The 26,972-nt window shown below is 35.2% G+C and overlaps 5 protein-coding genes across 5 annotated transcripts in view; all 5 read left to right on the forward strand.

Moving 5' to 3' along the window:
* The window catches only part of LOC117923586 (glycogen phosphorylase 1-like), a 33,892-nt gene extending 27,539 nt beyond the window's left edge, over positions 1 to 6,353 (forward strand). Inside the window, exons 18-22 of the mRNA XM_034841945.1 lie at positions 119 to 192; positions 1,556 to 1,679; positions 4,629 to 4,720; positions 5,394 to 5,514; positions 5,603 to 6,353. Of these exons, the coding sequence (XP_034697836.1) occupies positions 119 to 192; positions 1,556 to 1,679; positions 4,629 to 4,720; positions 5,394 to 5,514; positions 5,603 to 5,755 (564 nt within the window). The 3' untranslated portion in view covers positions 5,756 to 6,353. The remainder of the gene's footprint in view (positions 1 to 118; positions 193 to 1,555; positions 1,680 to 4,628; positions 4,721 to 5,393; positions 5,515 to 5,602) is intronic.
* Positions 6,354 to 8,051: 1,698 nt separating this feature from the next.
* Positions 8,052 to 12,998, forward strand: LOC117922903. Its single transcript, XM_034841113.1, has 9 exons — positions 8,052 to 8,276; positions 8,515 to 8,642; positions 9,095 to 9,142; positions 9,281 to 9,394; positions 10,456 to 10,524; positions 10,632 to 10,688; positions 10,873 to 11,028; positions 12,494 to 12,574; positions 12,707 to 12,998. The coding sequence occupies exons 1-9, from the start codon at positions 8,105 to 8,107 to the stop codon at positions 12,770 to 12,772; spliced, it is 891 nt and encodes a 296-aa protein (XP_034697004.1). The 5' UTR covers positions 8,052 to 8,104; the 3' UTR covers positions 12,773 to 12,998.
* Positions 12,999 to 13,095: 97 nt separating this feature from the next.
* On the forward strand, positions 13,096 to 13,988 carry LOC117922904. Its single transcript, XM_034841114.1, has one exon. The coding sequence runs from the start codon at positions 13,408 to 13,410 to the stop codon at positions 13,870 to 13,872; it is 465 nt and encodes a 154-aa protein (XP_034697005.1). The 5' UTR covers positions 13,096 to 13,407; the 3' UTR covers positions 13,873 to 13,988.
* Positions 13,989 to 17,603: 3,615 nt separating this feature from the next.
* On the forward strand, positions 17,604 to 18,686 carry LOC117922998 (protein E6). Its single transcript, XM_034841255.1, has one exon. The coding sequence runs from the start codon at positions 17,648 to 17,650 to the stop codon at positions 18,404 to 18,406; it is 759 nt and encodes a 252-aa protein (XP_034697146.1). The 5' UTR covers positions 17,604 to 17,647; the 3' UTR covers positions 18,407 to 18,686.
* Positions 18,687 to 24,293: 5,607 nt separating this feature from the next.
* Positions 24,294 to 26,783, forward strand: LOC117923019. Its single transcript, XM_034841283.1, has 3 exons — positions 24,294 to 24,671; positions 25,924 to 26,082; positions 26,194 to 26,783. Exons 1-3 carry the CDS (start codon positions 24,660 to 24,662, stop codon positions 26,449 to 26,451), a joined length of 429 nt encoding a protein of 142 aa, XP_034697174.1. The 5' UTR covers positions 24,294 to 24,659; the 3' UTR covers positions 26,452 to 26,783.
* The last annotated feature ends 189 nt before the right edge of the window (positions 26,784 to 26,972 follow it).

Raw genomic sequence — 26,972 nt, forward strand, 5'->3', positions numbered from 1 at the left:
TGAAATTACTGGTTGATGCCAACATATAATTAAAAAATTTTACCTTAACCTTCCTTTATATTGTTTTGCTTTGATTTAGATTGCCTGTTATATTGATTCATTTTTGCTGTTATGGCAGATATTTGTCCCTGATTATAATGTTTCTGTTGCTGAATTGGTAATACCAGGGGCTGACCTTTCACAGCACTTAAGGTTTGTTAGTTCTGCTCTATGCAAATTGGATATAATCCTTAGTTTCAATCTCAGGTCTCTTCTTTAATTAACTTGGGTGGCATTTGGTATGGCTAAAGCTGAAAGCTTAATGCTTAATGACTTAGGATGACTAAATTTGAATTTTTGTGAATCTGAAGACTTAACTTATTATGTAATCCTTACCTTAAATATCAAGGTTGTTTGGTAAAACCCACTTAAATTGTTTTTGAAATTATTAAATTGACATATTTACCCTCATGGATATTAATTAATGAACATATGAGAGATAAATAAGGAAAGAAAGAGTTGATGGTAGTGTCAAGAGCTGAAAAGAAGTTGAAAAATCTATTTTGAATAAAAAAATTAATTTATTACTTTAAATTAATTTTGACTTTAAGTTGTATTATTAAGGTAAACTTTTTTTTTTTGTCTTAAATTTGAATAGACTCTAAGAATAAAGTTGATTGCTTAAGCTTAAATGATATGTTTGTTTATACATGTTAAAAACATCTTAGAATTAGTAATCCAATGAGTTTGCCCTTACAAAAAATAAATATTATGTTTGTTCTTATTTTATGCAAGTAAGATAGAATATTTGAAAAGTAACAATTTAGCAAAAAAATAATTTAACATTTTCCAAATATCTCAAAATGCTAAAATTTATTAGGCTAATAACAAAATTATAAAATAATTATTACAACATTCGATGATAGAGCAATGGTGGTGGAGCAAAGGCCGATGATCTATGATGAGTGGAGTGGTGAACGTCAATTAGTAAAGCACAGAGGGGGTTAGATTTGAATTTGGGAGAAAGAAGACAAAAATGACTTTTTAAATTAAGATGAAAGTAAAATATATATATATATATATTTTCTATTAAGACAAATTATTATTATTTTTTTAAAAAAGTGATAAGTTGAAAAAAAAATTTCAAAAATGTCTTAAAGTCAAAAAGCAAACAAGCCTTAAGTTTTTTTTTTTTTTTTTTTTTTTTTTTTGAGAAATAACAGTATAGTATATTAAGATAAGTAAAAAAGTACAAATAAGTACAAAGAAGGATGGATGAGAGATCGTCCTAAAGGAACACAAAAAGAAAGCAAAAAACCTTCAAGTCCAAGTACAAATAGTAAGCCTTAAGTTATTTTACTAAACATACTTAAAAAGCTTAATGACTTAAGTTATTAAGTTCAGCAAATGCCCCCATGGACCTATGCTGTCCTACTTATTAGCATGTACTTTTTTCCTTAAACCCATCTAAATGAAGGATTTAAACCAATTGAATTTCTTGCCTTTTTCTAAGTCATTGTTTTCTTGAGAATCTGTACATTGTTGTATAAATAATCCTATTTTGAATCTTGTGCAGCACTGCTGGACATGAGGCATCAGGAACTGGCTGCATGAAGTTTTTGATGAATGGTTGTTTACTTTTAGCTACAGCAGATGGATCTACAGTTGAAATTATTGAAGAAATAGGAGAAGAAAACATGGTAATTTCCATTTTAAATGAGGTTTACAAGTTTACCCTTGGAAATGAAATTTTGTTTGGCTCTTTGGAAGATCCAGGTCGTGGCACTTACCACCCTCATGGGCTTGTGATGACCAGCCTTCGTGTGTGGATACTGTTTGCTTTGGACCATTCACCCACACGACTTTAAAATGCATCCATAGCTCATCCTCTCATACAAAATCGACAACATGGGAGGTGCAACTGTCATGATCCACCTTCATGTGTGGATATTGTCCACTTTGAGCAAATTGCTCTCATGGCTTTAAAACATGTTCAAACAATTTAGGGGCATTACCCCTTATGAATTGCCAGAATTTTTCCTTCCTAGATGATGTAAGATGTCACATCTTAGTGTTGGAATCTCTGGATTACTTAATTCCCAGCCTTGGATTGTTAGGGTGCATGCAAAATATTTTAGGAATCTTTAGATCTACATAATAAAAGCATTCAAAATTTTGAACCTTAGATCTAGGTGCTCAAAAAAACATACTTGTGATTTGGATAATCCCATATCAGTTCTTGTTGATGAAGATACGTCGTATGCATCGTAGATTATGCAAACCAAGAGTTTTTCGTCCAATGGCTCTTTCCTCAAATCCTAGCATGCAAGAGGGTGGAATCGTCTTAAAGGGTTGGTGGCTAGGGCTATCCTCTCTTTGGAGTGAATAGGAAGACTAAACTTAAGTCCTAAACCCTAAGGGGAGTTTATATAAGCTTCCAATAGGCTTAAATGACTTGAGTTTATTTTGAACTTAGGTCACTTAATTCAACCCACTTGGGTTCTAATTGATTAATTAGTCTAGTTTAAAGAGACTATTCACAAGCTCACACACAACCTTGCCTTTTTACCTAAACATCCTTATACACACATGAATAAAGAATGCAACCAATCCTTAAAACTTGTACTACTAAGGAATATGATGTCCTATCGGGGACCACTGGGACTTATAGGAAAATACTAATTCCCTCATAATATAATTTTGAAGTTGACTTAATATCCCATTACAAAGAGTCAACTGTATTCCAATATCTTACATTATTACAACAAGATATAACTCGGGTTCATAACATACTATCCACTGCATACAAACTCCCCATGAACTGGTGTTTATAATCTAACAAGGTATGTGCTATTAACCTCTCAAGATTATCTCTTCAATTGTTGAGTTAAATATCCTCCTATTATATGATCAACTAATGTACTCTAGCTCACAAAGAATATATGTCAAATTCTAAATAAGGAATTATTGTGGCCATAGATTTCATGATCGCATGTCCTTAGGATCACCCAAGGAGACACATTATCTTAAATCCATGAAAATATTATGGTGTCTATCTTGAGAATACCTATTGTCAGATTAACAGTGACCCAATCCATAGGAAATATATGACCCTAAGATCAAAGCCACTCAAGATCTTAGAATTAGCTCAATATTCTCTCAAGGTTGAGAGCCCATGCAACATAGTAAATTGGTGAAGTCATACTCGATAGCCAATGTTATAACTCATCATAGGTTTTGTCCAATGTGCAACTATATACACTAGTGCAATCACCATGAGAAACTTGTCTTGATGACTAAGACTAATCATCTCTCCAAATAGATGGTGGTGCACTACAATCTCAAATGGATTGCCCAAGTCACAAATCATCAATCTTGTAAGGACCCATGACTTGGATCTTTCATGCAACTTTTAATGCACCAAAGTCATGTATAATGTAAGTGATGTTAGCCTGAATGCTCAACATAGATATTTCATAAATATATAAATATGGGATAGTAAAAAAAGAACCAAAGTTATAATATAAATATTAGTGAATTTCATTGTATTGTTACATCATAGGATGCTTTTAAGGGCTTTATCCCAACACTTAGTACTAGTGGTATGACTATTTAGGATTCATTTAGCCAAGTCTACATAGTTGGGTTAAGGTTTATTAAGCTTGGGTTGAATCCAAACTCCAAACTGAAAATTTTTCAGACTCCCTCCAACTCTTCTCAAGCATAGAAGTTTACAAGTCTGCAAGTGTCCTTTGAAACTTAAGGAGGCCCCCTATTTATAGGGGTTAAGAAATCCTCTTCGATATTATTCTGCCTGGGTATTTTTTTTCTTCTTTTTTCTGCTTGGGAATTTTTGTCTGTTGCTAAATATTAAAGAGTTCCAATGAATGGTCATAGTTCCATATAGATCTATTCTCCTCATGCCAGTACTGGCCATTGTGAAAAGTTGAGGAATCAGATATTCTCTATATTGCAATTAATTTCACTGTCTAAGCCAATTCTGTTGTCAGGTTAAGTGAATCATAAAGTACTATCAAACTTCACTCCATTGTAAAGCCAACACTGGATAGTTGGAGTGGTGCTTGCTGGTTCTGGTTCTATCATTATTTTTACATTCACTCCCATGCAAATGATACTTTCACTTGAAGCACTGTCTGAAAGTAAAGAATGTGCAAAATAAAATCTGAGGTCCGTTCAGTAAAATGAATCTTGAAATTTGTTTATCTTATACTTAGGCATTAGAAAACAAAAACCTAGACAGAACATATAAGAGGAAGAAAAATTATGTGTGGTTTTTTTTGTCCTTTCTGGGACTTGAACGCTTATCCTCTCCCATCCCCACCCTAACCCTTAGCCACTTGAGCCACATGCACCAATAGGCAAATAACGCAAATTGTTGGATACTGTATTTTGGAGTCTAGCAGAGTTGTGCATATATGCATTTTGATGAGCATGAAGGCTTTCTAAGCGACATTCTCTTGTGGTCTCTGCTTATGAATTTAAAAGCATAGCTTCAATCAACCAATAATTTTGTGTTTTCTTCCTAAATTAATAAAAAAAATTTATGTTATTTCAAACAAATCATTGTGTAACATTTGCTAACAAGATGATGAGAGGTATGGCTTTGTGATAAAATTCTCTACTTTCAGTTTTTATTTGGAGCAAAAGTGCATGAAGTTCCGGCATTGCGTGAGAAAAGTTCTGATCATAAAGCACCTCTTCAATTTTCACACGTAGTAAGGTATATAATCACAACTTCCTTTTATATTTCTCTGTTGCATCTGCTTGTTTTAGTCAATGTGCTACAAGTTATTTTGCAAGTTTATTTTCTACATAATAACATGTCATCTCAAGATCCCCAAAATCATACCAATACTTCTGTTAAGCTATCAATTGATTGGAAGAGGCATTCACATATGTATTTCCTTTTGTAATTTGATTACAATATAGTGGCCTTGGTCATGAAACAGTTACCTATATAAAACCACCTTGTTACTACGTTTAAATTAGTTGCCTTGAACACATGAAGTGTTGTGCTAGGCAATTTTAGATGTCAATGAACATCTTGATACAGAAGAAATTTTCAGACATTGAAAAAGAGATATAAATAGATCAAGGTGTCAATTAACATGTTGGCCTTTCAATTTGATTGAAAATGTTGACTGGATATTGCAATAATTTAAATTGAAAGGGATTAATTCTGATCATGCTAAAAAAATGATTAAGTGACGTGTTATTGAACTTTTGAGGACACTGTAGTCATTGATAAGTTAAGAGGACTGAATAACTTTCATAGCCCCTTTTCACTTAAATTATTACTCTGAATTCTGTGCTTTGGCATAGGTGTGATTTGAATTTAATCTCAAAAACATGTGTGATATTATACATGATTTTGATTGTGATATTAAATATAGGATGGTTCGAGATGGCCATTTTGGCTTTAAAGACTACTTCAAATCATTATGTGATGGTGTAGAGGGTGATAGTGACTTCTATCTTCTGGGTTCTGATTTTGCTAGCTATCTAGAGGCTCAGGTAAAATTAATTTCCATGGCCCCAAACCAAGATTGTGTATTCCTATGATCGGAATAGTGCATCTAACCTAATAGAGTACCAACTTCAGGCTGCTGCTGATAAAGCATTTGTTGATCAAGAAAAGTGGACTCAGATGAGCATACTTAGCACTGCTGGTTCTGGGAGATTCAGCAGCGATAGAACAATTGAAGATTATGCAGAGACAACTTGGGGAATTGAACCATGCAAATGCCCCTCCTAATAATTCATTCCACATATAAGAAACAAGGAAATAGAGGAATCCACAAACACCTAAATATTCAGAGATCTCAGCCATTCTGGCAGTGGGCTACAAATCTTTTGCCTCTCTGCCTTTGAAGTGAGAACACTGGGTGGCTTACAGGGTTTTGCCTCTTATCACCAGAGAGGCTAGGCAACTTCCACTTCTGTATATTTATTAGTACTGTTGTTTTTACCTTTCATTCCAAAAATATTTAACCCCTAATGTTCTGGCTTATGCTTATTAAACTGGTCTGTAGTACTTAAATTATCTGACTTTATGCACATAGTAATATAGTGCTCCATGATTAACTTTCCTGGATTCATCATTTTGTTGTTTGCTCTGTGGTACTGTAAACCTCATAGAAAGGCCATTGTCATTGGAAGTAAACAAGTGGTGAGTGGCAATTTTTGCTTTGTGCCCTGAGATTGACATAATCTGTATTATTGAGAGATAGCGCAAGTGCTACCACCACCTTCCCTTTGTACCTCCTCAGTTCTCCAGGATTGATCTGACACTGTATGTACAACAAATTTGCTGTCTATTGTCATGTTAATCAAACTAAAATATGTTTATGGCATGTTACCTTCTGTTATCATGTCGAAAAAGTACTATAAATCGGGGGGTGTTGTATGTACATTTCAATCCCATGATCCAGGTCTCATTATGTTCTATCTTGTATGGTATTTTAATCTTATTATTTTATATCTTACTTTTATTTTCTTATCCTTGTTCCATATATTCAATTACTTTGTATTTATTTTTACTTTATTAATTTTTTATTTTATTTTTGTTTTTTTATCTTTTGTGTTATTATTTTTTTAAATGAAGAAAATTAATTCCAATCAATAATAATAATTCTATATATTATAAAACATTCAATTAATATAATACCTTATTTGGTCAAATTTTTTCTTATGTTAGATGATATGTATTTATAGATTGAATCAATACATTGTATTGTAAAATATCTAAAGCTTATTCAAAGTTGAAAAAAATTTAAAAGTAAATATTTTAATTATTTCATAAAATAAATGGGCAAATATAATAAGGATGTGATTAAGGAGGTGTTTGGTAAAACTTAATATTTATTACTTAATAATTTAAATTGATTTTAAGTTACATTTAACTTAAAATTTATTATTTAATTCTTACTTTAAATATTAAAGTTTGTTTGACAAAATTTAATTTAAAATTTATTCTAAGATCATATTTATCATCATAAATTATAATTAGAGTAAAGGATATTAAATAACAATGGAGATTGTGAAGTATTAAAAAAGGTTAAGGAAGTAACGAAGACAAATAACGATATAAAGGTAAAATGAAGATGTTAACTTAAAAATAAATTAATTATTTTTACTTATTACTTAAAGTTGTTTTTTACTTTAAGTAGTATTATTAAGTTATTTCACCAAACACAGTTAATTTACATACTAGGTTAAATTAAATTATTAAATAACTTTAAGTTATTAAGTTGATTTAACAAACGCTTGTTAAGTATTAATAAGAATAAGAAGAATGAGACCAACATATAAAAATGTGACAATAGTACTAAAGAAACAAAATTTGTAATTTAGGTATAAAGAATGTGATCAAGTAGAAAAAAAAAATCAAGTATAAAATATTTGACTAAAAATATGATAAAAATGTAATGAATATGAAGAAGGTACAAAAAAATATGATTAATGTACGAAAAAATACAATTAAAGTTTTAAGGTACAGGAGATGTAATAAAGTTCTTAAAAGATGACTAAGATACTAAAAAGTTTATTATAATATTAAAATATGATAATTGTAATTTAAATACGAAGAATATGATCAAAATATAAAAAAAATGCAATGAAAACATTGAATTATGAAAATTGTAACTTAATTAAAAAATAATGTTATCATGTTACTAAAAATGTAATCAAAATATGAAAGTAAGAAGAATGTATATAAAATATAAAATAAATATTTTTATTCATGAATTTACTTTTACATAGTATAAATAAGGTAAAAATTTGTCGTTTTTATTTGTCTACAAAAAATTCTTAATTTTATTTCCTCATAGCGTGGTATCCAAATTTGAAGCCAATATTCGTAAATTATTTTTAGTACTTTTTTAAATTACAAAAAATTATTTTTAAAAAAAATGTTACATTTATTTGTCTCAAAAAATTCTTAATTTTGTTTCCCCTTCCGAGGAGCTTTACCATTAAATAGTAATAATTATAAATTTATAAAGTAAATCTAATCGGGCCACCCTTTTATTTTTCATCATAAGCCCACTGCCACAGCATAGATCCCTTTCCGTTACTCGCGTTCGCGTAGCACCGAAGCGGCGCAATGGTGGCGGTTTCCCTAGTTTTTTTTCCCGCCATAATGTCATTTATTTTCACTCTTGGCCAATCCACTCCTCCGCTTCCTCCTCTCCACTCTCAATCTCCATGTGGAAATCAGCAGGGGGTTAACTCCATCTGCGAATTGCAAGAAATGAAGCTCCGGATCACTCAATTAGGTCTCTTCTCCGACATCACTCAAGTGATTTCATTAAAATTGTGTATTCTTTTTCTTCTTATTTGGATTTTTTGATGGAATGCACGAATTGGAACGCATCAGCTATTGCTTGTTTGCTGAATCTGATTTCATGAAACGAACTCCTGAGCTTATGAGCTATGACTAGCTAGGGCAATTTTGTTGGTGGATTTTTTATTTAAATACTAATCTCGGTTGACACTCAATTTTTCATAATGCAGAAACTGTAATGGAGGAAATTGTCCAAAACTTTAATGAAAAATACCTTTATCTGAAGCAGCGCGAGAAGCTAATTGAGGAGTTTTCACATAAGATCCATCATCTGCAGTCTGTTTTGTACAGTATTAAGGTTCGCTTGCTCTTTATAAATATTTCTTGCTATACCTTCTTTTTTTTTTTCCCTTGCTTCTACCAGCTTGTTGAAACCTTGTCGGAAGTTTTTGGGTGTGTTTCTTGTATATTGATTGAATGGCGAATATGAGGAGCCTAATGAAAAGGAAAATAAACCATTTGGATTTTTATGGTTGTATTTTTATTCAAAATTTTCATATTGAGGACCACAGCTGGCAAATTGAAGCTATTGTTTACGTTTCTGGGTATCACTTTTCTGTTACTTATTGTTCTTAAAATTAATCTTCTGTATAGCTTCTCAGTCCATTTGATTCTAAAGAATCTTCCCTTAGTTGTACTTTAGCATTGCTATGGGCTTACTAGCTAAAAATATATCACAAACAAAATCTATGCAGAGTTGCCTATTCTTGTATTTATGTTGTTTGTTCCTGGGTCATCATTGTATTGCAGGGTGACTCATCACATGCCAATGAAAGGCTGGCTGCTCTAGAAGAGGAGGTTTGTTTCTTGTTTGATTTTCATTTTTCATGTTGCTTCTATTAGTTTTCACATCCAATAGGAAATAGTATCAGAGAGTGCATTGGTTGCTTATTTGAAAGTTTTACTGATTTGAGAAGTAGGATTGGGGATGCATAGGTACGACTTCTTTGGGCTGCTTCAAGAAAGAACAACTTTGATCTTCATACTTTAGAATCCAAAGCTCAAGATGCTGAAGACAGGTTGAAAGTGGTCAGTAAACAAGTTGAAAAGGTGAATACACTGATTGAATCCATTATGCCTTTTTTGGTAGAGGAAGATGTTCTGCACCATAAAAGCATTTAAACTCACCATATAGTACTTTAGTTATGTTCTGAAAGCTATAAAAGTTTTTATCAAACAGGAATCAAATAGCCATTAACATTATCCTGTAAGGAAGACCTACAAGATGGGGAAATGGTTGTAAATATAGAAGACAAAAAGTTGAAAATTGGTCCCTGAAGAAAAGAATTATGGAATCTTTTTGGGAAAAGAAAACAAAGTAATTTGCACCTTTTCTACAGAAAGTCAGTGTGATAGTTTTCAAATTTCCAGTCATTATATGAGCTAGCTCGCTTCATGTTTTTATCTTTGAGAATTGTTAAACACCCCCACCTAAGCTCTCTTTCTACACACACTTTTAAAAAATAAATAAATAAATCTTGAGTATGAAATGATCAAATTATCCTCTTCTTCTACATCTCAATGTCCACCCATCCAAAACCCTAACCCAATCGCTGTTGTGGGGTCAGGCACCACTGCCAGTCACGGTTGGCAGCCTAATCATGCACCTTGTTGGTTTTTTTTTTTCTCAATAAGGAAAAAAAAATTAAGAAGATGAAAAGGAAAAGAAGGAAAAGAAGGAAGAAAAGGAAGGAAAGAAAAGAAGAGGAAAGGGTGGGATTCAAGAGAAAGGAAAAAGGGTGGGATTAGAGAGAGTTTAGGTGGGGATCTTTTCTATGATTCCTTCAAACTTCTCTATAAAAATGATCACACTTGCTGATTTTTTCTTGTTCTCTGATCAAAGTTTATCACCTTGGGTGCTCAATGGAGCACTTGTTTAAATCTTCCAAAATGCTTGACTAAGAGAAGTTAAGAACTTAAGAGTGTGTGGACGTTTTGTCTTGATTGAGGTCTTCTCAAGTGTGTAGCTACATTGCCTGTGAACAGTGATGATAAATTAGACTGACTTTAGAGATAACATAAAAGTTTAAGATGGTTAATGATAGGTCCACACATTAGTTGATAATTTATAATTTATAATTTATTATTCTTTTTCTTTTTCTTTTTCCCAGCTGGCTGACATTGTTACAGAACAGTGGATTCAAATTCAGCAACTCGAGCAGGCTCTTCAAATGGCAGAAGTATTGTCCTATTCAACATCACACCAGCTATATATATGAAATGTGTGAAGATTTAGTACTTATTTTACTACTTTGTGATAGCCCTGAATGATTTTTATTCTTGATAGCTTCGGGCTTTGAAGGCTAAAAGGCAAGTAAACATGATGAGATGCACATTCTTAAAGGTAAGTTTAGTATTTTAAACATTTTTCTCTATGTTTGTTTATCTCAATTTCATAAATTTTGTGCATTGTTGATACTTAACTCCATTGTGTACCTATGCATTATCAGCAATGTGCAGTGGACATCCTTAAGAATGGAGAAAGTTTCACATCTTTTGATATTTTAACTAATCTAATGTTCTTATAGTTCATCAACAACCTCTTTGGCAATCATCTTGAAAAAGTTTTCGGGATGCTGGACCCATATTTATTTGGAAGAGGTTCTACTTTGAGTTCCTACAAGTCTCGATTTCTGCATCAGTTGAAAAGAATGTGGTCAGCAGCTAAAGCCTATCACCATGAGGTGTGTACTTATTCTTCCCATTTATTGTACAAGGAAAACTCCATTCTTCAATGTCATACTAAGGATTTTAGAGGCAATGTTTCGGCTCAAAATCAGTAATACTTCCACAATGTACTGTGAGGTTGTTTTAAAGTTATTCTTCTTTTTAAAAGTTTATATATATGAAATATTTCTTGAAGTCTTTCCTGAAAATAGAAAGACCCTTGATAGCTTTTCGGCACTTGTATAACTGCTCCCTCAACAAAAGATAAGTAATAAAACTCTGATAAACTGTGGCCATAAGATTGATACTCCAAATTATCTCTCATTCTGCTGGCTTTTCATAACCATAGGTTGTAGAGACTGTGTAGGGGGAATTATGCTTCATTTGACATTGGGGTTTGTATGGTGCCTTTTCCAATTTTCAAAATTGCAAGTCACTAAGATTTCAAGAAATGATAGGGGCGGCAGATTTCAAATTCTGGTCTTTCATGATTTTGTCTCATTCAATGGGCCTTCAACCATGACTTTTTTGAGCCCCATGTTGTGAAAGCACATGGGAAACCCAAAGTGAAAAGACTGTTTAAATTTTTCTTTTCAATGTGTGAGTGTGTTGTTGGGTTGGGTTGGGGTGGGATTGGGAATATACGTGGGGCAGCAGCTTGCACTGGTCGTCTTTGTGGGAAGAGGGGGCAGGCAAGGGCATGCTCTACTTATCAGATCTTGTATTAATTCAGTTGATCCTTATAAAATTTACTCCCTTCGACCTGAGACAGCCCATTTGCCGCTGGATCTTAATTCTTTCCCCAAAAATGATAATTTACAAAATCAACATCTATGGGATAAAAGCACAAAACATTCTGTTCTTGATTTCAAGTTGTTTTCTTTAAACACAAATCAAGGCTCCGATTCATGTCCAGGATATGTCATGTCTGCATTACTTATAGCACTGGAATATAGTTATCTTATTGACAATGATTGAAATGAGCTAACCTTTACAATTTTGTAGTGCCATTTTCTACAAAATTGGCTAAGATAGTTTCACTTGGTTCAGTTTATTGATATAAATTATTATTAGTCTAGTTTACAAGATTTTCTTCATAATGACATGCTGCCCCATGAATTGAATTACTTTTCCTCAATTCCTTTTCCATTGAGAGAAATGAAACCTACAACTTATTTCTACATTGAACTGCTTTTCCTCTCTAATATGCCTCCTTTTATGGTCTTTCACTGAGTATGAAAGTTGAGAAATGTGAGCCCCTATGATTTAAGATTCATTGTTCTCTGTTTCATATTTTTCTGGAGTATCTTCATATGAAGATGTATGGTTTTGTGAAATTGAAAATTTTATGGATGTTACAGTTATTTATGCATTCTGCAAGCATTATAGCTCACACATTTGCCTGTGGAGGCCCTAAAGCCTACGAATTGTCCAGATACCTCCTTTTATTCTGCTAATGAAATCTTCACTTTCTGTATGCAGTTACAAGGTTTCATAAAACAAGAAATGGAAAAATATGAGTTCACTGCAGCTCTTGCCAATGATGAATTGGTATTCTTTGTGGTATGTTGTTGAAATAGCCATCACTTCAGTTTTCTTATCTAAAGCATCTTTATCTAGGCAATTCGTGCTCACCTCCTTGCTCTCTTATGTATCATGATCTAACCCATTGTAATCCAATTTGCAAAATTGCAGGCTTCTGCTCTAATAACCTTCCCGATAATGGGTGCTTGGAGGTTGGTCTCATCACAATTCTGCTAGTTGGGAAAATTTTCCACGTGAAGTAGACAGATTATCCAGATTGATGATAGCTAAAACATAAATTTGATAACTACCTTTCTGGGCCAGGATCGGTATTATTGTCACTGTCTCGTTTGTAACAATAGATATATACTACCAGAATTTAAATGTAACAGCTGTACAACTTGAGTCCATTTTTGGATTCTCTCTATGATAATCCAAAGAGATTGCATGCCTGGTTTCTTGAGTTTTAATTTTTGAGCTTCTTATACTTACCACTCTTACCAGCTGATACCTATTGCTGTTCTGTTGACAGGACTTTCAACACATTTGACACTAACTGATAATTGCTATACTGTATTCCCGGTCCATGACTTGATTTTCCATCTTGTCTGTTGAATTTTTGGACCGCTGCAGGGCCCATTAGCTTTAGTGGAAGCAGTTAAGTACTCCTTAAAGATGGGTTCAGTTATCAATCACCACCAATAGGCCTTTCCGCCTTGGTACTAGAGTTACTAATGGGCCTGGGATTGTAGTTCCCAAATTGAAGAAACTTTGCTACATTACCCTGCCATATTGGTAATTTTGCCATTCTTGCCCGGGACACTTGGGACTTTTTCAACCTCATCCGTGAATCCAGAGAGGTGGAGGAAAGGATGGAAGAAGCAACATGGGAGCAGAGACTCCAGGCCTTAACTCACATCCTAACGTACCCCACAACCGCACCACCTCTCCACTCTCAGCTGTTCATCTCCACCCAGATCCCATGCTACCTCAATTGGGACTACCCACCGGTACTCTGCAACAAGCCCCAACCCACCTTCCCTTCTCTCCACCTGTCATGGGGCTTCTCTCTCTTTCTCAAAAGGATCTCCAGATTTGGGAAGCCGGAGACGTCTTGGAGGTCCAAGTGCCCATTCCAGCAACCCCCGCCGATGATTCTTGCCGAAGGAGTGGAAGAAGCCAAGTGGGGTGAGGAAGAGAGGAGAGAGTATGTGAGAAAGAGGCTGAGAAGAGGGCACCTTGTAAACAGAGTTCATCCCTCAATTCCAATCCTCGTTCCTAATCTGTTGTTGTTCTCTCTCTTGCTTTGGAACCCATTTCCTCTCGACGACTCTTGAGCTTGGCTGTCGGTGGTTCGTCCACTCCATTCATTTTTCTTTTAATTCACAATTTTTGTGGCAAAGACCATATTGGGTTGGCTTTTACTGTTGAAATTGGATGTTTATGTTGCATATGCTCCATGTCAGATCAAGACATGCTTTGGAGAATTATTTAGAGGTAAGAAAAGCGATGTTGAAATGATTGATGCGTTTCAACTACAATTTAGTTTGGTCCTCACAGGCATGCTTTAACAAAAAAAGAAGAGACAACAATAATATGCTATCATCGATAAAGGCTTAATTTATAAGATGTAGTGATTGACATCGTTACTTCATCCTGCTTAAAATGAATCATCTATTGCGTAGTGTACATTACAAACAAAAAAAAAAAAAAAAAAAAAAATTCAAAATGATTCATCCGGAATCTAAAAGAAAGCGCAACCAAGCCACAGTGGTCAGTAAAACTTAGGATGCTGTGTTGCTTAATGGTATGCATATTTTAACTTTAAGATTTTAAATCTACTATATTCCTTATAATTTTCCCAAGTCCAAGATTGGCAAAACAAGCCCTCGACAAAAAATCATTCGGGTCTATTCCTCCTATGTCAACTCAAGCATGAAGTTTTATCCTCAAATTCAAAGCCTCTGTTGTGGGAGGTACATATGCTTGCAGCGACACGTATCACCTAGATACTTGAATGGAAGAGTAAAAGGGCAGTCGCAAAAAATTTCCATAATACAATTCATGTAGAATTTACCAAAACCAACCACACTTTTTATGATCTGATTCCATTTAGCAAAAGACTACAAAGCTGAAAAATTCCTCTCTAAAGACGAGTGAACAAATTCCCTATCATCTATCTATTAACCCTTTTGTATGAATTTCTTTTCTTATTAGCACTGCAATCAGCTAAAAATCCCTCTATATGAATTTCTTCTAAACCATGGACAATAAGAAAATTAAAATAATAAAGACAAAAAAAGGTAAAGTGGTTCATGACTTTAATTTTCTTACCTTTAGTCATTCAAACCAAACCACAGAGGGTTCCGGTAGGCTTGCCACGCTCTTTCCTCTCTCGCTTTTTTTTTTTTCTTTTTGCTTTTTGGCCTTTTCCCGGACTTACTCTTCCGCCAATCACGCCCGAAAACACTCGACTATTCACCAGTAGGCAAAGGGAAATGGTGACAAAGCTAGGGTTGATTGATTGGTCAAACACTAACGTTTAACGCATGTAATGTACGTGAAAACCTGTGTGCGTAAAAACTTGGACAACCCTTCTAAGGTGGCACTCACTCAGCCTACAACCATGTCCAACTCCCAACCCATTATCCAGGTTAGCTCGTAGGGATGAATCGACATTAAAGTGATTTTATTTAACCTAATATACTTGTTTTCCTTAAAAGCATATTTTTTTTTATAAAGAAAAAGCACTTACTATTTGAATATGAATAAAAATTATTTTGATAGTGTTTATAAAATATATTATATAATAAAAAAAATTCATTTTTGAGAGAATTATATAATAAGAATTATTTTTTTTGGATTTTTTATAATGATTTTTGAAAATTTGTCAGACTATACACTTCATTTCTATATAAAAAAAAATTATAAATATCATAAAATATCTCTAATGCTTTCAAAATTAGCTGTATTTTTCAATTGATATGAAAAATTACTATCAAAATTGAATTATACATTTAGATTTTAGAATAACCTTAAGAAGACTTGATCCCAAATTGATACTTGATATATATCCCTTATTTTAGGTTCATCACATGGAAAATGAAAATCAAAGTTTACTTCATCCCATTTCAAATGAGAGCTACGAGTAAATAAAACACCTTTGAGAAGTATAATACCATCACATGAATAGTAAATGTATGAATATGATGTACCAAAAAATCTACCATTCTTAATGGAAATTGACTATTAATTAATTATACTAATCAAGTTTCTCTTATCAAATGTCAAATGTCTACATCTAAACCTCTTAAATTTAAAAAGTGAAATTGCTCTCAATTTTTAGAAGATGATTTTTTTTTTTTATTATTATGTTTTTTAAAGTCTTTTACAAGTAAAATTTGGCAGACAAGTTCCTTTTCCTTTTTTAAGGTTTTAGAAAGATGTGCAACTCTAGCAACAACCTTGTAAATAAAGACCGAAAATCTTACAAATGTCTTTAATTTTCTCTAAGTGGTATGCTTTTTCTTTAGGAAGATAGGTGTCACAAATGTATGTGGCATCTACACTTCGTTTCTTTTTCTTTTCTTCTTTTGTGTTTTTCTAATTTCCCATACTTCAATTGGCTTCTCTGCCTTTATGTGACAAGTTATATCCATGTGGGCTTCATATTAAACTTTTGCTTTTCCCTTTTTCACTTTTATTTAGCTATCCAACATATTGAACATTAATTTAAGAGCGTACCAAATTATTATTATTATTATTATTATTTTTAAGCGTTAGAAATTTGAATTCATCATGATAATGTTACAAGTAATGCAGTCACATCCCAATTTGGCCAAATCCTAATAGGGATTGCCCAACCAAAAGATTAATAATACCCAAACCCTACTAATTATTGTCGACTAAGTTGGTTAATTGGGGTTCTGACTATACAACATCCTCTAATCCGGCCCCTATAGCGACCCTTCAAGACAATGGCAATGAAGAAGCGCCTTCTTCTTCCTTAATAGCAAATTTAAATCACACACTGTTGAGTGGTTGAGTTTTAAAAATATTGCAACTGAAATGGATGCAACTAAACTTGCATCCATTTACTCATCTACTACTGATCGGTAGGATTTATGAGCTGCATCAAATGGGTAATCAGAGAATTGGATGGTGCTGATCAATTAGGGTTCCTCCCCCTGTTCATACAGCATAACTAATACATTTAGTGGGAAGAGGAGCCATCAATACCAGGTAGCTAGATGTAGTAGAGCAGCTGAACCAGAAAATTGACTGAGGGCAAGGGTCTATTCCAACTAATAGCAATAACTCAACTGCTCAAGGCCTACTGAGGGACCCTTTTCTTAACTTCATATTGCTACCCAGTGTAGCAAAATAAATAGGATTCCTTCGTTCTGCCTAACTGAAAGTGAGGTACCATTTTTTAACTGGGATTTGGGATTGCAGTGTGGGTGGAGATTGTTTGCCCACCAACTGAATGGAGCTTACTCGGTGTGTGAGTGGGGGCCAACCCAACACCAAGCATAGTAGTAGTAAAGGTTAGGTGCGTCCCTTCTAATTGACAGACTTTAGAGGCCATATGGTGTGTGCACTAAATACCATTATTTCAATGTCCCACTCACCACAATCTAAGCATAATCACCGGTCCATTTCATGGATCTCTTTTGCCTAACCAAATTTCAAGAATGCCCTTCTCCTAGAAGTCCTTTGACAAGAACCAAATTGGGATTATTCTCATAAAATTGACCATGGGATGAATTGGGTACCTCGGGATTCTTCAAGGGCTTAAAGAATATGATTGTGCCCGTGCTTGGAAGCTCAATTCCAAAGCATTTTGGCCATTTGGAGCTCACATGAGCAGATCTTAAGAGTGAAAAAATAAAAATCATTATTTTCTGCCTAAAACAAAAGCAATTACACATTCTTAGAAGAGAAGCGCCCTTTATTAAAGTGCCCTGGTGCAAGGGACCACAGTCATCACAGTTCTGCGTCCCATTTGCACCTAATGAGTAGAAAATTTGGGAGAGAGAGTCTCTATATAAAGATTGCACCATCACATATCTTCCCCACTACACTCCACATCAACATACACTATCTTATCTCATGGCTCCCTCTTTGAAACACTTTCCTTTCCTCCTCCTTCTTATCCTCTTCTCCAGCTCTCTGCAGATTCATGCCAGGGATAGCCAGTTCTTCAGCAAGGTCACCAATCCCAACAACAACAACAACAATGTTAAGGAGGAGTCGCAGCTTCCCAACAAAGAAGAACTCGAGAGCAAGCAGCTGAAAGAGCAAGAGCAAGAGCCCACCTTCGTCCCGGATACTCAAGAGGGCTATGGCCTATATGGTCACGGCTCAGGCCAGCTCCCTCCCAGCACCACAGGCAACAACATTCCGTACACTGAGTATTCCAACAACAACAACAACCACTACTACAACAAGAACTCCTACAACGCCAAGCAACAAGGGGTGAAGGACACAGTGCTCTATGACACAGGCTATACCACCATGTCCAACCGAAACAACTACTACAATGGTGATAACGTGTATAGCAGCAGCAGCAGCAGCAGCAGCAACAACAACAACAACAACAACAACAATGGATACAACACTAAGCAGCAAGGCATGAGCGACACGAGATTCCTGGAGAATGGAAGGTACTATTATGATCTCAATAGCGAGAAAAATTATCGTAATGAGTACGAGAACTCCAGGACAGAATACTCAAGGAATGAGTACAACAATAGGGGTTATTATGGCAATAATAATAACAATGAGAACTCCTATGAGTTCGACAACTCCATGGAAGGGTACCAGAACCAGGAGCAGTACCAAGAAAGCCAAGATGAGTTCGTGCCATGAAGCCAAGATGAGTTCGTGCCATGAAGCAAAGGGAAGAAGATGATGAAATCTGTTTCCATTATCATACGTGGTGTTCCATATTTAGTTATGGTTTAATTTAGTAATAATAATTAAATTATAGCTTAATCTGCGAGTGGGTGGAGCCTAGAATCTATTTTGTAATCTTGTTTCTTGGTTTGCATAGTTTTGATCATGCTTGGAAATGGACAAGCTATGATAGTTTCATTGTTATTTGGTGATTAAAAATTCAATAAGATGTATATTATATCATACCATTCAAGACACCACCACACCCCCATACATGCATCATTAGGGGGTCCTGTTTGTCACTTTAAAGAAATTAAAGTTACTGGGAAAATCATTTATTTGTTACATAATTGTTATCATTTCCTCTCTTTTGTCTCGCATAAAACAAAAAAGAAAATGGCAAAGGATTTTCGTCTGTAAGTAAATGAAAAATTGTTAAAGTTTTTAGTCTGCGTGATGAATCTAATGATACCCAACACTGAGCCATTGTCAACATGCAATCTAGAGGGTATAATTTGAGATCATAATTAATCTGGTAGTTGCCTTGTCCAGCAACATTTAAAAAAGCACAAGATAATTTGTTGCAACATTGAAGGAGTAACAGATTATTTTGTGGGGTACATGTCCTTAATCTGGTAGCATACGTCCTTTGCAGTTGGCCTACATAATTTGTTTGTTGCACATATCTTTAACTGGAGGTCCAAGTGCTTTAAGGTGGAACATCCCAAATTATGGACATAGAGGAACATTGCAGTGATTTCAAGAACGCTCAGTGTTTATCTACCCTCCATAGTCCATTCCATTTCACAGTGATGGAAAGAAGCTTTGGTCACCATTACCCTCATTCTTAGCTTTCCTATTTTGAATTTTTGTTGTGTTTACAGAAGGAAAGTGATTATTAATGGCCACATCTGATCAGGCTACAAAAAGTCATCACCTAAGCATTTTGACAACTATAAAGGTATTAATTAAGTATGATCGCAAGTTAGCTATAGATGAGGTTCAGAAGTAGGGTTTGTCAATTGGTGATCCACCGATTCAACAGTCAAGATTTATTAGCTGGGGAACTAGTGGGAAGTCCATTCTAGAATGGTATAATAATATAAAAAGTTCAAAAAAGGTGGAAAAGGATCAACCATGCCAATTAGGTTCCCCTCCGTGAATGGCGGACTTGACTTTTCTCTGTTAACTTTGTTTGTTGCCTTAAATTTACGGTCCATGTCTTTTTTACTTTGAATTTGGATTCCAAAAGACCCTTCTGCTTGGTTGTGTTATAGACCAGAGCATTTTCAGGGATAAGACAGTTTCTTAAGCTGAGTGCAACCATAGTCAGAGCTTTAAGTTTCTGCCTTGAGGTGTCCTAACCAGGTTAGGAGTCCTAATATCAAAGCTGTATTGGATGCCTTTTTGTTGCTGTGTCTTTAGGGATTTGAAGTACTATTTAGCCGAGGCTGCCATACCGTCCAAAATGTGGGAATATATAATTGGTGAAGCACTCATGATGTTGAAGATGGAATGGTGAAAATGAGGAAAGGGCATGGGAGATATAATAGCGAATAATAATCACTCCCACCCACTCCTGTTCCCCCTCAATCAATATCTCCATTTCATCTCTGTCTTTTTGCTTTTAATTTGTTTAGGCATTTACCTTTAACTAAAATGAGTTCACCGAAAGGATAAGACCCTAATTCATGTGTCCCATGCCTCTTGGTAGGCCTAGAATTTGAAATTCAGAATGTCCTTGAATCTGATTATATATTCAAGGCCTTCCAGTTTGTTGGTTGACAATTAGCACATGGGTCCAATGACCTGGATTAATGGTGGGGTGTTCAGAAGTCACCACCTATGAATTGGTTTTCTAGCAAAAAATGGAAGAAAATTTGAAAAGCTAACTAAAGGGAAACCTACTGCAAGGTAAAGGTGTTTTGGGGTACCTCCTTAGGGAGATCTAAGAGAAGTTACCATTGTTTTAATAGATCTTTGGTGAAGGGCTAGCACTAGCAGCATATGATTGAAACCACAAAGCCACTGGGAGCATTGGTAAAATATGCATTCTGCACTGGAAATGATCGCTCAGATACAGGCCGGTTAAGAATATTATTGTTTTCAGATGAAGTGAGCTGGATCCCTGTCAATTTTCCACCTGCATCCTTTAGCAAGCACCATACTCTTGCCATGCCCATAATCTGTTTTGACATGAAAAAGTTAGGAACCAATTTCTGACAAAGTTAATAGCAGCATGCCTAATATATCTTATTGTTTATAGTCCATGAAGTAGCATGACATTAATTCTTAGAACCACAGAAGATATAAGACAGGGAGAGAATAAGGCAAAGACCTTAACAAGATCATCCTTGTAGAATAGCGGTGGCAGTTCTCAGACTTTAGCTCTCTTCACAACTCATGCAAGATGATTTGAACCACCACCATATAATTTTCAGGAGTAACCTAAAATGCAGGGAGCATGTGCAGGAGAAGGTGATAATCCAAAGGTTAAATGTGATAAAATCTGTGCTAACACCATCTTAGCTTCTAAATGTCAATCACATCTTCAATGTCATTCCATAGTTCTTTGATCCCTAGTTTGAGGGAAGTTCATCAAGATTGGATTTTGTGGAAGGCAAGATATATACACGTCTGATTCACAAGAATGCATAAAAAACTTGCAATCTGTTTTTAGGAGTTTGGATTCTATTGAATGAACCTAAAATTTAGTTCAAGCCTACCATGTCCGTGGCCTCTTGGGCTTTGCCAGAACCCACAACAAAATATTTGGGTTGGGCATGAAGCAATCTGGATCAGGGCTCAACACTAGATAGACTTGGAACCTGCTTCTTTAGCCATCCCCTTGAGGTTGCAATGCAACAATCTGTAGGGGGGCCATGGATTCCATGGATATCAATCTGGGCTTCCACCAGATTAGCAGAACAATCTCAATATCGATCAAAAACCAAGTAGAGATGAAAATGAAAGAATCACAAATAAACACTCTCCCCCTCTCCACCCCCCACCCCCAACCCACCCACCTTCCCTTCCTTTTTGCAGCAGTCAGGGCTTAGAGCCTTGTGCTACCTAGAAGGGCTGATGCTTGGATTTAGCTATTGTCATTTCATTTACATGGAATACTACTATAAATTGTTCATATCTTGGATAATCACCTCATTTACACCAAAAATCTAAATGATATTTAATGTTTTCACTAGTTTTCATGCTCACCAGTCAAAAGTCCAATTCAATAAAGAGAGAGAGAGAAAAAAAAAAAAGACACGAACTTTAAGGTAGTTGAAAAGTATAGATTAGACAATTATTTTGAATCGTATGGGTGGGTGACTTTAGGCTTAATGTATGCTTGTTAATGTTTTTGTATTTACTCCTTGTACTCTTTATACAAGGCAAGAGAATAACCTTTCTTGTATGAAACAATTAACAATATCCCACATGTGAGTTTAGGGAGTTTAGGGCTTGTGCTTGTTGATAGTTTTTGCATTTAGTCCTCATACTCTTTATGCAAAGAAGTTTATTTTATTTTTTTAACAAATACAAAGCCTTCATTTTCAAATCTAAACCTACTAAATCCACCTAATTTGAAACCTCCTTTGCCCCTCCCTTCACACAAACTTTATTTGGAACTTTAAATCTACTCATCCTCAATTTCACCTCAAAAGTTGACAAACTAAAAGGAGGTATTTTAGAATACCTCCTTTTAGAGAGTTTGGATTCAAAGTGGCTCTTATGGTCATTAAAATATACAATGAAGACTAATGTTGAAATGAATGTTCCAAATGTTCTCTTTTTGTCATGTATTTTATTTTTTTATTTTTTTTAGAAAAACTAATTTGTTAGTTGTATTTTGAAACTAAGACTTTAATACATATTTAGAAATTTCATTTCGAAACTATGATTTCTAATTTTTTTTTTTTTAAAAAAACCATATTTTGAAAATGCAATTTCAGAGTAATTTTTTTGAAAAAAAATACAAAATAATTCAACACAATTATTTTTCCCGATTTGTTTCGTATAAAGGCTTTCAAGATCAAATGCTCAATAGATTGAATGAATTGTCTCCCTCTTTTCCTTAAGTTTTTTAGCCCTTTTTTATAAGATTTGTGTTCATGCTTTGCTCGTGAAGGCTTTTATTTCGCATCACAAATTTTTAGGTTTCGACATTTGACATGTCCCTTTTCTCTTTCTTATGTGTATGATGGTTTTCTTTTAACTATTGTTGCTATGTATTTGTCTTCTTTAACCTAAATGGGAGGTATCCACTATCTTCTGAGCTCTCTTGGCATCCCGGTTGAGACATGGTTGGTTTTTAGCCTTTTTATAGTGACTTCTCTTGTCATTTGCTTCTTTTTGAGAGCTAATTAAAGTTTGATTTGTTTTTTCTAATCCCAAAGTTGGTTTTTCAAGTAATCACTGCATCCCAACTGGTTATATGCTATTATTGGATCTTCCTTTTCCAAGACGGCCCATGCACCTCAATTTGTCTCATGGCCTCCTGAGATCCCTTTGATTGAGTCGTCTCCAGGGGTAAATTAGATAGACTTGGTTTTGTGATACTTTACATGATAGGGACTTTTAAGTCAGCTTGCCCCCGGACCTTGTCTAAATGCTCTCAGAGATTGTATCCTTTACGTATTACCTGTAGGAGAGGTTATACATGTTGGCCCCTTCAACTTTAAACCATGGTTCCAGAAAATGCCGATACCCTTCATTTTCATCCTGTTTGATGAAAGGTCATTTTGATCCAAACTTTTGGATCTTTGTAAGAAGTGGGTACCAATTGCTCCAATCCAGGTCAATTTGGAGCAACAATGACATAGCAGCCATTGGGGCTAGATGGGCTTTAAGTCAAGTGCTTGCTTCTTATCACCACCCATTCATTCTGGACTCATCTTAACTTCAATTCACTCACTGTCGCCACCCTGTAAATCCATTTATTAAAAGAAGAGAGTGTCGGTTGGGGCTTGGAACTTGGAGCTGAGCAAAGGATGCCTAGGCATTTTGTGGAGTCCGCTACCCACCAAAACAGACTTTTACACGAGTCTCAGTCATGGCCACGCATTTGAGACTAGTTTTTGAACTCAATTGTTCTCCACCTCACCAGTCCTTTTCCATATCTCTTTCCCTTTTCACTTCCCACCATAAGATCTCAGCATTTGTGATCCATTATCTCTATTTAGAGAAGAATTTCCTTTAATCAATTTAAAATTTTGATAATAATTTTAGAAAATATTTTTTATTTTTAAAATTTTTTATTAAAATAATCTTTTAATTTAAAAAAAAAAATTATTTTCAAATATTAAAAATACTTTCTAAAATTACTTTGAAACAAGCTATTAAAGCCAAGACAAGAACAACCGGGGATATACAAATCAAACTGTCGACACTGTCTTTATTATTTTCATTACTTTGACATGGCAGCAGCAGAAGTGCTGCCAACTCTACCACCAATTTTTCCGGTTGGTTCAACAAGACCCACCTAACCATTCGTTCCAGAAACAGAAAAAAAACAAAGACAATAAACAAAAACACCGCTGTGAAAAAAAATGAAAATAAAGCTCACAAGAAACAAGCAAGGAGGGCACATCACTATTGATTTTGGTAATGAAGAGAGCCTGGAGAAGTCTTTTTTGCGTGTGGGTTAAACCTTGCTCACTGCTCAAAGGAGTTATGAGGGTGTCGTGTTGCCTTCAATGCACGGCGATGATAATGATCCGGCAGCATACATTAAATATTATTAATTAATTGCTCTATTCATGTAAACCCTTTGCCAATCAGCACTTGACAAGTGGCGAAGACTTCTCATCAAATATATATATATTTTTTTACATATATATCCTTCATCAATGCCCTGAAAAGTTCAAAGTCTTGGATCGCTGTAATCATAAACCCAAAAGGGCTGTCTCATGGAGCAATGGCCTAGATTTTGAAATCTGGCGGTAGGTAAATTAACGGTTAAAACTGTTTCTGTATTCACAAAGTAGTTGTAGTTATCGTGAGTTGTTGAAGATAAATGTATGTCGTAAGAAAACAAAGAGCATGGTGATTGAAAGGCTGAACACCCGGATGGGACCCAAAGCCCATCCAAGGTATCATGTTTGATGAAGAATTTGGAGACTCCTTCGCTCTTCATTTGTCCTTTCCAAGCAAATTTTCAACCATTTTTCTCTGATCATCACCATCAACAAATTCTTCAGTGAGGAGGGCATTCCTTTTCTACACAATGGTTTCAGAGGTAGAACCCTTCTCTCTCTTGTTCTGCTTGATGAATGCTTCGGTTGACAAATTTTCTGAAATTTCTTATTTGGTGACTCATGGATTCTCTGGAATCAATTTTTGAGTAAAACCCAGTTGTAAAAACAGGGTCATAGTTTCGTACTTGTATGCTGTTCTTGAAGAGTAGTAGTCTGAGTAAGTGTTTGGTAGAAGTAGGTTTCTTCCTCTCCCTGATTCTCAAAAATTCATTTCTTTGCTCACTTCTTGATGATTAGAAATACAGAAGTGTGATCCATGTTTTAGATTCGATGATCGTCCCACAATTAAAATTGAGGGCTTGGAATTTTATGGAGTTGTTTATCTTCTGATCATTGTATTTCCCTAGTGAAAATTGAAAAATGGGAATTCCCAAAATACTTTGATCAGATGAGAAACAATGTGAGGAAATTTGTTGTTTTAGATGGATGAACTATCGGGGGTATGTGCATTGTCTCCCGGAGGAGCACTGTTTTTAGTTACAGTGACCTATGAATGCCCGACACCAAGGTGTTGGCGCTCAAAACTTTGTGGGATTGTTTTCTACTAAGCTCTAGATCAAGCTAGTCTGAACTCAGATGTATTTGATGAAAGACCTATAAGAGATCAAAATCAAGGCTCAGCTCTTGAAGAAAATGCTACCTGAAGATTTTGTTAATTAGCTTTAGCCAGGGCTTCAGAAACCTAAAGCTCTCTGTGGTATGCCAATTCAGCACATTGATAGAAACCCATGTGTGGATTTGGGTTCGGCCTTGCACAAGATCTGGGGTGCAAGAGGACAATGCATGATATCAGCAAACTCATCCAGGATCACTTTTTTCAATTTTGCTTTGTTGGAAAGTTACATGCTTTTTCATTCATAAGAATCAAAAACAGTATGAGATGGAAAACACAACAGTAGGAAACAGTATACTTGAAATAAAGAGGTCCATACCATTGGATCCCTCTCTGAAAAGGTTTATGAATAATGTAGAGTTGTACAACTCACCAAAGCCCTTAAATAATGACGCTTTTGCATTATGGAATCTTTACCTACTGCTTGTCTCTTCATAATCATTGTTGGGTTGCTTCATTTATGAGAAGCAGTGTTGTTTCCAGAAATTTTTCCTGTAATGATATATGCTCTTGCCTAAATTTCATTCAATACTATCGAGGGGGGAAAATAGTAGCAGCAAAATCTCATCTTAGCTAACATGACATGAGAGTGATGTGTATTAACTAATGACCCTTCTCAGGAACAGGAGATGCCCAGTGGATGGCCCCTTGGGCTTGAGATTATGAACACGAGACTTAGAGTGGCAGAGAGTTTACAAGCTTCTGCAGTCCAACCACACACTTTGCACATGCCGTCAACCAGCTTCTCCTCATTCTCATCATCCAACCTTGACACTGAGGTAATTCTTTCTCTCCTAATCCTCTTTTGTTTCCTCATGTACACAAAATGCATCTGTATTCATTCTTGCCCTCATACATATGACTTCTCCACTTACTTGTAATGTAACCAGTCCACAGCATCCTTCTTCCAAGACCATAGTGTCCCACTAGGGCGGCTAATTGGAATTAAATCAGGGGATGGATCAGGAGGCTTGTACTTCCCAAACAGAATGCGGTTCAATGAACGTGAAAGAGCATCTGCAAGAGGTGCTCACCCTCCCGACCCCTCCAGAGGGCACAGCATGGAACTGTCCCAGGGCATTTGCATTCCACTCCTACTTGGCATCCTAGTAAAGATGAACCGAAGTAAAAGCAGCTCAAGACATTGAAGGGGTGTGAGTGTAACCGACTACAAGTTTGATGGTGGCTTCAGACTGCAGAGGCAAATAAAATTGTTGATGAGGGATCAATTATGTTTGTGTTTGTATTCTGCGGATGAGTAAATGACTTGTAATAACTATTGCTTGCATGACTCGAAAATTTGGTGGCTCTGACCAATTGATTTGCCAGAAAAACAGGAGTGTTGCCTTGGTCCATTGGCCTCTTTTTGGATAAGATTTGTATAGGCTTTTTCCATGGTTCCTATTCCTAAAGGCCCCTCTGTGAGTGTACTGATTCCATTATTGTTTCAATGATACCATTCATAAAAAGGTTCTGCTTTTGGAGTTGAATCAAATCAATCATAACAAATGGCAAAAGCATGTAGAGAAATGCCTATAGAGTCCCTGATTCATCTAATATTTTTTTACCATCTATAGAAAATTGAAATGCAGGATTCGTTTCTAACTATTTTCGAAAATGGTTTTTTTTGGGTTTTTAAAAATAAAATAATAAAAAAGATACTTAACAA

Source organism: Vitis riparia, chromosome 10 (assembly GCF_004353265.1).
Source record: "Vitis riparia cultivar Riparia Gloire de Montpellier isolate 1030 chromosome 10, EGFV_Vit.rip_1.0, whole genome shotgun sequence".
NCBI classification, from domain to species: domain Eukaryota; kingdom Viridiplantae; phylum Streptophyta; class Magnoliopsida; order Vitales; family Vitaceae; genus Vitis; species Vitis riparia.